General features: G+C 47.0%; 1 protein-coding gene across 2 annotated transcripts in view; it reads left to right on the forward strand.

Annotated features, from left to right (window-relative positions):
• The window catches only part of Tbcd (tubulin folding cofactor D), a 141,281-nt gene that overhangs the window by 114,185 nt on the left and 13,709 nt on the right, over positions 1–13,387 (forward strand). For both annotated transcript variants that reach the window (XM_050130438.1, XM_050130439.1), the window contains exons 22-29: positions 483–505; positions 5,159–5,190; positions 6,749–6,811; positions 7,789–7,865; positions 9,114–9,195; positions 9,770–9,888; positions 11,479–11,570; positions 12,307–12,447. In XM_050130438.1, coding sequence (XP_049986395.1) covers positions 483–505; positions 5,159–5,190; positions 6,749–6,811; positions 7,789–7,865; positions 9,114–9,195; positions 9,770–9,888; positions 11,479–11,570; positions 12,307–12,447 — 629 coding nt within the window. The remainder of the gene's footprint in view (positions 1–482; positions 506–5,158; positions 5,191–6,748; positions 6,812–7,788; positions 7,866–9,113; positions 9,196–9,769; positions 9,889–11,478; positions 11,571–12,306; positions 12,448–13,387) is intronic.

Raw genomic sequence — 13,387 nt, forward strand, 5'->3', positions numbered from 1 at the left:
GGACTTCCTGTTTCTGAGGAATGTGGATAGTAACGGATGCTGCTTTTGGTGTTTGTGGGAATTTCTGGTATGTCTGGAACTGACAGTTGTGTTGACTACCCAGCAAGTGTTAGATGTACTCCCAACAATGAACTCAATTACTTTTGAGTTTTTCTGGAGACAGAAAACACCAGAGCCATTTGGCATGATGAGTTTTCTGCCTGAGTGGTGATCAGTGGGCCAGGATGAAAGGGGCCACCCTCTTTCTTCATGTCTGTGTGCCTCAGTTTCCCTTTAGAGATAATGAACCTGAAAAACGTAACCGAGGCCAAGCACAATGAGGTGGGCCTTTGTTTTCTGACCTTCCTGACTGGCTCCCTGGCAACTAAGAGCTCAACTTCGTCACCCTGCCGTCATTCTTACGTTGCTCATAGCCACCGTTTAATGGATGACAAATTAACCTAAATAACTTAAATAACTGACCTTTCGTTCTTTAATTTTAGCTTTATGATCAGCATCTCTATAGGTAAGCCTACCGAGTAAGACATCTTATGTGTGTAATAGAAATGTGTGTTGTCTGTAACAACTGGTTTACTGAAGCACTTACGTTATATTTGTGTGTGCGTATGTGCATGCATGTGTGTGGTGTGTATGTGCGTGTGTATAAAACACGTCCTATGTGCAATGGTGGAGGTCAGAGGACAACTTGAAGGAGTTCATTCTTTCCTTCTGTCTTGTGGGTTCCCAGGGATCAAACTCAGGTTGTCAGCCTTGGTAGAAGGCACCTTCAGCTACAGAGCTATTTTGCTACCCCTTGTTTTACTTTTAAGCTAATAACTCACCTTCATCTGTCCTGTTACATGTTTACTTTGTAGCATTGTAACTTTGTGAACTGTTACACATTCACTTTGAAGACATGCAGCTGCCACTCAGCCCAGGATTCAAGGACCTGAAGGCTGCAACTCTTTGGTGTCTTTGGCTTTTTGGAAGCTGAAGTCACAAGTCTTGGTACCCCACGGTTCAGTGTACCCTTGGCAGTTCTGTGACTGAAGACACTTGTGTCCTGCCCATTTGGGTTGCCTCTCTGCTTTTGGTGACTGTTGACTCTTGGGTCTACCACCTCGAGTGCTCTGTCTCTGCAGTCTGTGCAAATGGGATAGTATGTAAAGCCTTTAGGTCTGGTTTTCTCCAGTGTGTTTTTGGGATTCATTCCTGTTAGTGTGTATGCTGTTTTTCTGTTTTGTTTTATTTTAGGTAGGTTCTTACTTTGCCCCACTGTGGTCTTTTCAAAAAAATTATTTTATGCTTATCGATGCTCTGCCTGCCTGTGTGTCTGTAGACAACGTGCATGCAGGGCCCAAGGAGGCTGAAAGGTGTCTGGTTTCTTTGAGATGGTTGCTGCTGCATTGCATGGGCACTGGGAATTGAACCTGGATTTTTTGGAAAAGCAGCTGAACCATTTCACCAGTCCAGGGATTTCCCTTTCTTTTTGAAGACCAGGAGGACCTCACTGTGTTGCCCCGGCAGGTCTAGAATTTACTGTGTAGACCAGTTGGGCTTGCATTTTCAGAGCTCCCTCTGCTTCCTGAGTGCTGGAAGAATGTACCACCACACTTGGCCCTTTTCTACTGGCAGCTCACCTGCCTCAGTTTCCCTGTGCTGTGGTTCCATCATACCTGTGTTTTCTGTCCACGTTTACTCCTAAGAAGGGTGTCCTCTCAGCTCAGGGTGCAGTGTGGAATGAAGCTGCTGTGTGTACATGTGTGTCCCTTTCCTTGGGTATATGAGGAATGGTTTTCCTGGGTCATTCGGCAGGTGTGTATCTTTTTAAGAAACTAGAAGGTTTCTTTGCAGATCACCCAGCCCTTTGCCTATGTCCCAACCAACTCCACACCTGAGTGTTTGTGGTCTGCAGCGGCATACTGTAGTCACGATCATTGTTCCTGTCTTGTTTGAGAATGTGGTTTATGTTTCCCCAGTAACTACATGGTGCTGACATCCTGTGGTCTCCTGCGGAGTGACCATTCATTCCATCCCTCTTCCCCTTTGAGAGGCAGTCTCTCTGCACAGTCCTGGCCACCCTGGAACTCCCTATGTAGATCAGGCTGGCCTCAAACCCAGAGTTTCAGCCTGCCTTCCGAGGGCTGGATTAAGGGTGTGTGCCACCACACCCAGCCCTCATTCACTTTCTTAAATACTCACCTCTTCCTTTCCTTGTTGAGCAGTCAGAGCTCTGTATGTTCTGGGTCTGAGTTCTGTTAGACACAGGAGTTCCCCGTTTTCCTCCTACTCTGTTTCGTTTCTTGCTGCGTTATTTCCTTTTGTGGCGTGGGGCTGAGCACTTACTGTTCTGTACTTTCTAAGTGGGAAGCCTCACTTCCTGTGTGTCTTATTGACTGCTTTCCAAACCTTTAAGAGTAGGTAGTGATGGTAGGTGCACACAGTGAGCTATGCAATGCCCGAGAGCTTCTGTGGAGGTGAGAGTATCCTGTCAGAACTGTCCGGCACACAAGTCTCACCATATTAACCACTTCTTTCAGTGAGGACCTGTTCTAAACCTTGTCCAGGTCTGAATAAAAATGCCTTGAATTTTTTATGCTTTTTATTTTTTACAGCAGTAGGATAAAATGACTCCCAGAAAAGATACTAAAACAATTTGATTTGGAAGACTGGAGAGATGACAGTTAAGAGCACTGGCTTCTTTTCCAGAGGACCAAGGTCCGATTCCTAGCACCCACGTGGCAGCTCACAACCATCTGTAACTCCAGTTCTGGGGATTTAATGCTTCTTCTGAACTCCACAGGCATCAGACATGCAGATGGTGCACAGACACACATGCAGGCAGAACATCCATACACATAAATTATTTTTAATGTATTTAATTTTTGCAGTGTTTGCCTAAAGCTCCATTTAAAATAGTAAAGAGATTTGGAAGAACAATGTGATTTTATTTGGAGAGCTTGTGGAAAGCCACAAGGTGTCAAAGAAGTGCCATCCCAGTCCCCAGATAGGCTCCTAGGCCCCTGTGTGGATGCTGATGACTGGGGTTGCTGCTGGCAGGCACAGTGTATTTCTGAGTGATATGGGGGTCAGACTGATTTTCCAGCAGGGTCGCCGGCAATGAGAGGCTCAGGGAGGCCCTAGCCTAGTGTCTAGATCTTCAGATGTGTATTCATCATTATTCTCATCTGCGTGTTGGAAGGCAGATATAGGGGTTTCCTATCCTGTTTATCCTGATTAATTAAACTTTATGATAAAGCTCATCATTTTTAATTTTGTAAGGTTTGGGGTGCTTTTACAGAGTCACAGCCTGTAACTACCACCCTGAGGTAGATACCTCCCCGAACTCCTGGTACCACAGACTTGCTTCCTGTTGTTTTAGGTTAAATTTTTTCTTCTGCTCTTTTTTAATCTTTTGTTAACTACATTTGGCACAGTTTTTCTTTTGCATATCCAAATTCTTAAAGTGTTCAGTATGTTATGTTCTCTGTTGTTGGAGGAGGCTGCTTGTTTTGTTCCTGGCTGCTCAGCCCCAAAATAATCACACAGAAACTATATTATTTAAATCACTGCTTGGCCTATTAACTCCTTATCAGCTAAATCTTACATCCTAATTTAACCCATTTCTATTAATCTGTGTATGGCCATGTAGCAGTGGCTTACCACTGTCTCCCGTGAGGCTACATGGCTTCTGACTCTGCCCTTCTTTCTCCCAGCATTCAGTTTAGTTTTCCCACCTAGCTCTGTTCTCCCCTATCAGGCCAAGCCAGTTTCTTTATTAACCAATGGTATCACAGCATACAGAGGGGAATCCCACATCACTCTTTGTCTTCTCCCCCAGGGTCCATCCTCTTTCCGCTTACATTTCCTTCCATCCTTTTAGACAACATGAGGGGTATGATAGCTGCATTAGTGACCTCGTGTGAACTTTATCAGCTTGAACATTTCTGGGTTGTTGATTTCTTTAGTTGTGGTCCTGTTTTCCTGGTAGTTTTTCATTAAATTCCCATCTTTCCAAAATTTACATTTCTGGATTTGGAATACATGCACGTGTGCCTGCACCCGCGCTTGCGCGCGCACACACACACACACACTTTCTGGTTTCGTTTGGACACTTTTAAGACTGCATCATAGCTTGGGTTGTTTAGAGCAGTGCTAACCTACTGCTGATTTACAGCCGCTATGAGGACCCTGCTATGGCCTTTCCTTCCCAGCTGATGAAGATTGTTCTCAGCCTGAGTCGATCTGAGAAGCATCCTGCCCTCTTCTTCTATGTGTTTTCTTTCTTCCAGGCACATACAGCTCCGTGTCGGCTCTAGGATCTCTCCTGCTGTCTGTGTCTGTGCTGCAGGCTCTGGCCTTCATGGCCTCACCTGCTAAGCATCTCTGTCTCTTTTGAGCCTGTCATCACAGAACATCCAGGGGTTCCATTAGGGCTTCACCCACAGCTGCCCATGTGACTTACCTGGTGGTGCCTGAGAGATTAGAAGTTTCTATGCTGCATTGGCTTCCAGAGTCTGCTGTGTAGCACACATATTCTCTGGCTTCCTAATTGTTTTGTTTTTGGTTTTTCTCAAGACAGGGTTTTCTGTGTAACACCACCAGCTGTCTTGGAACTCGCTCTTGGTAGATCAGGCTGGCCTCAAAGTTGCAGCAATCCACCTGTCTTTGCCTCCCAAGTGCTGGTATTAAAGGCAGGCACTATCATCGCCCAGCTGGCTTCCTAAGTTTAAGGCAGATCTTGTTACTGTTGGGGCCAGAAGCTGGAGCCTCCAAAGCCAGTGCTGTTTTCCCAGCTCCTGCTTGCTAGCATTTCAGGTTGGGTGGCTTCTGGCCGGCAGGCTGGGTGATGATGAATATTAGTGTCCCACTGCTTTGGACCGCACAGTGGTCACCCTGGCATTGTTGTGAAGTGTGGTTAAGCAGCGTTTGAGATTGGTTCTGTGTGATTTATCAGTGATGCCCAAGATTCCTGTGACAGCCCAAAGGACAAGAGTCTGCCAGAGGATGATTGTGCCACAGATTTTTGTTTATTGCCAGAAATGTAGCCCACACTCTGGGCAGACTATGTCCCTAACTGAAACTGTTAGTTTTTGGTACCTGAAGTTTCCGTTGCTTGGAGGGGTGTTTCATGTTTCATGTATAAAAGATTTTAACTCTGTTCCTTTTTGTTTTTTAGGGGTCTAGGAGGAGAGCTTATGAGACAAGCAGGTATGTCTGGGGCCAGAAGCTGCTGTCTTTCTTTCCAGTATGGGGGAAGAGTATTCTGAGGTCAGGCCAGGCCCCCCAGTACCAACTGGTAGCAGTTCTTTTCTGTTGGAGATCCTGCTAGGGGCTGGCTTGCTGTTGTCCCTGAAGGATGTGATTGTGCTCTCTGCACATGCTCTGGTGTGTCCAGTTACTCCAATTCCCAGCTCTGGGGCTCTGATTTGTTTTGCATGCCACAGGACTGGTAGCTGTGGTGGATCTGGGGGTATGTCAGCTGCAGATTTCCTCTTTATACTAAGTTCTGCAGAGTAAGAGATGGTGTAAGCAGAAGTTTCTGTCCCCGGATCTTGCAGTTGTTCAGTCCCAAAGAAACACACAGAGACTTATATTAATATATAAACTGTTTGACCTATTAGTTCAGGCTTATTATTAACTTAAATTAGCTCATAATTCTTATCTAAGTTTAGCCCTGTGGCTTGGTACCTTTTATCAGTAAGTCCTTCTCATCTTGCTTCCTCTGCATCTGAGTGTCAGCTGCAGACTGAGCCTCTCCTCTCCCAGAATTCTCCTAGTCTGATTGCCCCGCCCATAGTTCCTGCCTGACTACTGGCCAATCAGTGTTTTATTAAACCAATACAAGTGACAGATCTTTACAGTGTACAAAAGCATTATACCATCACAGAATGGTTAATCAGATCCTGTGTTAAGTGTCCACAGGGATCTCACAACATAATCAGGTGAATATTCCCAGTTAGTTGAATGTAATAGAAAACCCAGGTTCTTCCTGGCTTGTCTAGGGGGTATCTCCAGATATCCTGGCCAGAACTGGCCACATTGGCAGCTGATATCCTAGTCTGGTGTGTGTGTAGGCAGGGCGGGAGAAGCAGGTTTTGGTGTGCTGGTGTGGCCCTAGTTGAGACCGGTTAGAATTGTCTGTTTCACCCTTGAACTGTTCTGCAAGTCTGGGCAGCAGTCCCAAGTGGACTCTGACTATATTCGGGGAGATAGATGTCTTCTGGACTGTCCCTCACAGCCTGCGCGCTCGCTCTCGCTCTCTCTCTCTCTCTCTCTCTCTCTCTCTCTCTCTCTCTTTTCTTTCTTCCTCTTCCTCCTTCCTTCTTCCTCCTCCTCTTCCTTCTTCCTCTTTCTTCTTCTTCTTCCTTCTTCCTCCTCTTTCCTCCTCCTTCCTTCTTCTTCCTCCTCTCCTTCTTCCTTCTTTTCCTTCTTTTTCTTCCTCCTTTTTGGTTTTTTAAGACAGGGTTTCTCTGTGTAATAGCTCTGGCTCTCCTCAAACTAACTTTGTAGACCAGATTGGCCTCGAACTCACAGAGACCCACTTGCTTCTCTCTCCCTGAATGCTAGAATTAAATGCACCATGCTGGCTCCCACAGGTCTTTTTAAGAGGGGTCCTCAAGCTAGGTCTGGAGTATCTTCTTCCTGATGTCCATCTGGGGAGATAGCCTGGATTTGCTCATGGCCTGGCCAGCATGAAGGTGGGTGGAAGAGTTAGGTGTTGGTTATACACTTTTGGAAAATAATGTTTTTTTTTCTTTTTCCATAGTGTGCATTTTAATAAAGAACTTGTCACTTTCTAGAATGCCCTTTAAAGGCGACACCGTTATCGGTAGGTGCTTTCCTCAATGACACAGATAACATTTTCTTAATACTGTTATTCAGGTTACAGAATAAGAGATGAGCTCGTTGGGGTGGGTGAGGTGAAGTTGAAAGGGCTGCAGTATTGGTACATCTTGTCTTGGAATTGCTGCCACCTCCTGCCACCCTCTTCTAGAAAGGACAGGCAAGTGGGAAGTTCTTCTGGAATCCTTTACTGGTGCTCTTAGCTGTGGCTCTGCCTGCCACCATGGTATCCAGTCCTGGAAATTTGTGGTCATTCCTTGCCTGGTACTTATTTATTGCCCAGACGGTTCTCACTGCTGAAACAGAGGGCAGTCTCCCTCAAGTCTGCTCTAGCCTCGCCTACAGTTACTAATTTTATTTAGCTGAACAGAGAGTAAGCATATCTCCAGTCCATTTATTAGGTATAGTTGAGTTGAAGTTAGGTTTAAGTTGTACAGGACCAGGAAAGATTGTCCAAGGGAGAAAGATAAGATCACTTGGGCTGGAGAGACGGCTCAGTGGTTCAGAGCACTGACTGTTCTTCCAGAGGTCCTGAGTTCAATCCCAGCAACCACATGGTGGCTCACAGCCATCTGTAATGAGATCTGGTGCCCTCTAGTGCTGGCCTGCAGGCATACATGCAGACAGAACACAGTATTCATAATAAATAAATGAATAAATAAATAAATCTTAAAAAATGTCTTAAAGCTTGCAGCTGTTACAAAAGAGGAGTTCTCTATCGTGATGTGCAGGTCTTTGGTTTACAGGGCATGGCATTTTCTACACAGTGGTGGCAGCAGCAGGGTGTGGAGGAGCTAACTTTTAGCAGCCTGAGGCGGGCTTCCTCCTGGAACTGGCGCCCTTGGACTTTTATGCGGTCTGGGAATGTTCACTTTGGAGTTTCTCCAGGATGCATGTCTGTTGTTGTGAATGTCGGCTGAGTACTCTGAGGCAGGTTAGTCATTGTCTTTGCTTTTTCGGCAGATGGTTGGCAGTGGCTGATAGATGACACTCTTAGAAGTCTTCACCTTGTTTCCAGCCATTCGCGACAGCAGATCAAGGTATGCCACGCGGGATTTCTCTCCCCTGTTGTCCATAGCACGTCTCGGTGGTCCTTTCATGCACTAACCTCACAGTCTGCAACACCATCATGGAGTCTGCGTGGTTCACACGGGTAGCCTAGAGTGACCATGGTAACCAGGAATTTTACCCTTCCTCACTATACTTTTTATTTCTACCAGTCTTCTTCTCTATTTTGATAGTGATAGCGTGCCCAGTCACACCTGAGTTCTGGTAGCCATAGGTCAGGTTGGGAAGGTATTCACATGAAGACGAGATTGAGCAACCAGATGGCTCGCTTATGTTCATCTTTCGGGATCGGAGCTGTGACATACAGCCATTTCTTAGGCCGTGAGCTGTAATGGTTGATGTTTTGGAAAGGCTCTGACGTGCCAGACAAGGTGTGGGAGCATGAGCCCCTGCCCGTCCTGCACTTCCTTCTGTTTTGTTTCTGTGGAATTCTTCCTGGTTAAATGCAGTCTGCCTGGTTAAATTTGGAGGCCTCATGGTTGGTATCTCAGAATTTTCTTTGAAAACTGCCCATAATCGAGTCCCACTGACCATGATCGTATTTTTTGTTGCTTCATTTTGGTGTGTGTCGCATCTCTGTGCTGTTCTGAGGGACTCCATGCTGATCTTCTCCCTGCCCCTCCTCAGTTGGGGAGGGGTGGAATGGAAGGTTTGATTTGAGGTGGAGTCATCTATTGCAGAGGGGAGGTGGGAAGCCAGGGAGATGCCACATCGCCACCTTCTGATTCGTGTGACCCTGCATCATCCCGCCTCCATCAGGGTTGCTGGGGCTAAGATTGGTTCCTCACCCTGTCTGTTCTGCATACACTTCTATGCGGGATGCCAGTTGGACCCTCCTGTTCCCTAAACCAGGTTCTACCAGTGCTGCCTGGAGCCCTTGTCCTCATAAACAGACACGCAATCCCCACATTGCTGCTGCTGGGAAGAGAAGCATGTTTTGTCTTATATCAACTGTACCATATAGGAACACATAAGAATTGTACTGTTTGGGAGAAATAGAGTTCTCACGTTAGGCTTACTAGTGCGTAGAATTTAAGGTGATTGATACATCTGACAGGTTTGGTAGACACACTGGAAAGTCAGAAGATTTATTAGAGAAACAGTGTGGCAACGATGTACTAATTTGTTTTTAAACATAATCACTGTCAGATGGCAGTGGCCCGCACATCTGTGGCTGAGGACTTCTTAGACCCTTTTATCACTCATGTCTTCTGTTTTAGGAGGCAGCTGTCTCGGCCCTGGCCGCCCTCTGCAATGAATACTACATGAAGGAGGCTGGGGAGGCAGATGTTACCATTGAGAGTAAGTGCGCTGTATGCTGGGCCTACAGCAGGGATCACAGTGTAGACAGGTAGTTAAAATTCCTTATGAAAGCCAGGTTTAGTAGTAGAACATTTCCCTAATGCCAGATGAGCTATCATAGCTCTTAATCCATGGGGAGGAGAGCACTGTGAGTTCAAGACCAGCCTGGTTTAAATAGAGAGACTTTGTCCCAAACAAAAACAAAACACAGACATAAAGGAAAAATATCTTAGGAACCGAGTGGTAGTGGTGCGTCGTACCTTTAATCCCAGCACTCGGGAAGCAGAGGCAGGCAGATTTCTGTGCGTTCTAGGCCAGCCATCCTACAGAGTGTGTTCCAGGATAGCCAGGACTATTTCACAGAGAAACCCTGTCTTAAAAAACAACACCAACAACAACAGAAATCTTAAGGAAACCTTAAAACCACCTTATACAAATTTTCTTGTAGCTTATCTGTCACTTTGAAGGTGTGTCTGCATCAGAGCATTGTCCTGGTTCACCTTACACATCTCACTTGTATTTCTGAGGGGCACCACTAGACACAGGCCACTTCTAAATATTTCTTTCTTTTTAGGGGAACTGATTCCACAGTACCTTGCTGAGCTCCAGAGCCCAGAGGAGATGACCCGCTGTGGCTTCTCCTCAGCCTTGGGTGCCCTCCCAGGGTTCCTTCTCAGGGGCCATCTGCAGCAGGTGAGGGTCCCAACAGCACCGAGGGGGCACAGGTGGGAAGGGCTGGCCAGTAATCTGCACACCTCTGCTTGGGAATTTGATGCTGGAATTCTCAGTAGTAGCACACGTGGCCATGAAAGTGATGGCTGCTGGGCCTACACCTCAGTATGTGGGCTGACTGCTCCTGCAAGGCATACTTAGAGAGCTGTGCTCAGGTTTGTAGGGTAGGAGGCTCTGTCTGAAGAAACTGGCTTCTTGATGAGAAAATGGTAGCCTCTGTGCAGAAGCTGGTGCTGGCATGTGCCTTCTATTCTTGTAACCATCTCAATTTATTTCCCTAATAATAAAGCCATGTAGTTAAAATTTCTTATGAAATTTTATGTTCCTTATGTGCCTTGTGTCCCACCTTGTTGGTAGTCATGGTGGGAGGTAGGCTGGGTATGGTTGGAGGCTGCCAGCCCCGTGTCTCAGCCTGGTGCCCATGGGCTTCTTTTCTGCCTGTGCCATAGAAGAATATATCATGTACTATTATTTTCTCACACTGTTTCCTCTGCTTTGGTGTGGCCTGCTCTCTCCCCATTGTCTTTCCTTCTCAGACCTGGGCGTGCCTCCAGCCTGACTCTGGAGACCATGCACTTTTCCCCTCTGAGTTGAAACACTAGGCTTGGTCCTACCAACCCCTCCTCCCCCAGGTGCTCTTGCTCTGTCTGCCCCTGCTGCCTGTCACACAAGCTGGGATGCAGTAAGACACACACTCCACGTTTGCTTCTATGTATACTGGTTCTCTTTCCTCCTGTGGGATCAGGCAGTTCTGACGGTGTGACGAGTAGGCCTTTTACCCTGTACAAAGCCGAGTGTAGCTGTTGTAATAACTGAACTCACCCTGGGGTTTATCCACTTGAAATGTGGATAAACAATGAAAGATTTTAGAACTGAACTATCAGTTCACGAAGTAATAGCCCTGGGCCTACACGGTGGCTCAGTGAATAAAATCACTTTCCGGCAAGCCTGGTGACCCAAGTTTGATCCCTGGGACCTGCATAAGATAGAGAGAACCAGCTCCACCAAATTGCCCTCTAACTTCCACATACAGGCCGTAGCATGTATGATTGTGTACACACATGTGCGCGTGTTCGCTGGTCCGGGGCAGTGGGTAGGAGAAAATATAAAACTATAATTGCTCATTTGTTGTTGAGATCTAGAATGTCAGGTATCCCCTGTCCAAGATGGGAACAATAGAGAGGAATCTCCTGTAGGGATGAGGCAGATTCATAGCAGTTGCTGGAGTTCGGGTGCAGCAGATGGGAGGCTGTGGGATGATCCCTTTTCAAACGTTCTTCCAGAAACTGAATTGGCCTGTTGTCTTGTGTGGGAGGTGGCTCCTGTGAACTTCCTGGCAAGCCCCACCCATGGCTGCTGTGTCCGTGGCTCCAGAGCCACGTCTCTGTCTGAAACAGAAGTGTGCTGACAGCCACGTCTGGTGGTACACACAGCACTTAGGATAGTGGGACAGGAGGGTTTGCAAGCTTATGGAGACTGTGACTGTCTAAAAAACATGTTTACTTTGTAGCTGATACTTATTTACTGATTTGGGGGACTTTTTGCCCTCAGGTTCTCACAGGTCTAAGAACAGTCACCCGTACTTCTCCCAAGGATGTGAGCTTTGCTGAGGCCAGGAGAGACGGTTTGAAGGCAATCTCAAGGTGAGCCCTGGCCTGGCAGGTGGACACCAACAGGCACCACAAGGATTACCTGCCATGCTAGCTAGCAGAGAGCAGAAATGTATAGAGCTGCTTTCTAATTCTCCCCCTCTGGAGCATTGTCAGGGAACATTTGTATCTTCATTTGAAAACCACCTCAGAAGCCGAGGAACAGCCGTTTGAGGCCAGCCATGGCAACATTGAAGCCTTAAACCAACCACACACAAACCAAAGCATCGTTCTGGCTTTGGGAATAGCCAGGGGTTAGAGTGCTTGTTTAGCATGTACAAGGCCATGGGTTCTATGCCCAATACTGCTAAATAAACTAACAAAATGGATGAAGAGTTGGGGATCGTGCCTCAGCTTGAGGCTGGCAAAGGGAGCAATGCCTGAACCCTGTGTCTTAGTGGCTTCTGTCTGTAGATGCAGTGTGAGGGCCTTGTCTGCCTTCTCTGGCTCCCTGTGGTTCTGCAAGCCCATTCAGTCCTGACTTCTCAAAAAGCAGCATTATCCTTTTTATTGGGGTGGAAGAGAGAAAGAGCCAGCTACCTTGTAGCTTGTGGGGCAGTGAAGGTGACTTCACAGCGAGCACCATTCCGCATCTGCAATGGGAAGGGTGCCCTGGGTCCTGAAGCCTGCCTGGGGCTCCTGCGCCATGCCAGGTGTTCCCTGCAGCAAGACACCCCAGGCCATCGTAATGTGAAGGATGAGCTCACAGACATGCATATCTTAATTTCAGAGTTTGCCAGACGGTTGGCGTGAAAGCAGAGGGCCCTCCAGATGAAGTCATGTGCAGAGAGAACATTTCCGAGGTTTACACCGCGATGCTGGACTGCATGAACGATTATACCACAGACAGCAGAGGGGATGTGGGAGCCTGGTAAGGACAGTGTTTGTACTGTGACTTCTCTGCTATTTCTGAGATAGGGGAGGGCACGACATCCTGAGGTACCCAGGATTGAAACAACAGGCATTAAGTCATGCTAGAAACGCTCATAGCAACGATCTGCACTGACGTCTCAGGCGAGCCCTCTTCTGCTGCTCAGGCATCCCTAGTCCTTTAGTCTGCACGACTCTTCCCTCTCTCCTCCTGTAGGGCAAGTTTCCTGCCCAGGTTGCAGCACCTTGTGAGGGAGAGAACAAGGCTGCTGCTGTCTGAGTCAGCAGCTCTACCGGGTGCCTCACACCCCCTCAATACCCCCTTGTAACCCCTCGTACCCCCTCACACCCCCTCACACCCCCTGCTGGCCTTAGGCATTGATGGTAAAGAGTTCCGAAGGAGCTCGTAAAAGACGCTGTCTTGATTGGGATCAGAACATGGAGAGAACATGTTATCCCTTACATAGGATGTTTCAGACATTACTTTCTAACTTGTTCTTCTTGCCTCTTCATTTTGGGTGCCCAGCTAGTTGTTTCTTCTTACATCCTATTGCCTAGCTGGTTACCCCACTTTACAGATCATTTTGGAGATCCGCCATGTCCTCGTATTCCAGAAACTCGAGCACCCATCACATACCAAACAGATCCTGAAGGTTTCTTCGTTCTGTACAACTTTCTGTTGTTGCTGCTCTTCTTTGGCTATCCAGTCTGCTTTGCTAGTGATTCTCCCTTTATTTCTCTACTATTAAGCTCATTCTATATTTTTAATTTCATGTTACATTGATCATTAATTTGTGTTTGCACTGGGTCTTTGCTGGCATTTCCTATATGCTCCTTCATTGCAAGCACATCTTCCTCTTCCCTAGGACAGCTCCCTTCAGGTCTGTCAGCTGTCATGGACTGAGCTGTCTGAACGTATCCCTGTAGACATAGATGTCTGC

The sequence above is a fragment of the Alexandromys fortis genome, unplaced genomic scaffold, assembly GCF_014885135.2.
Source record: "Alexandromys fortis isolate MF-2015 unplaced genomic scaffold, M_Fortis_MF-2015_v1.1 scaffold_349, whole genome shotgun sequence".
NCBI lineage: Eukaryota > Metazoa > Chordata > Mammalia > Rodentia > Cricetidae > Alexandromys > Alexandromys fortis.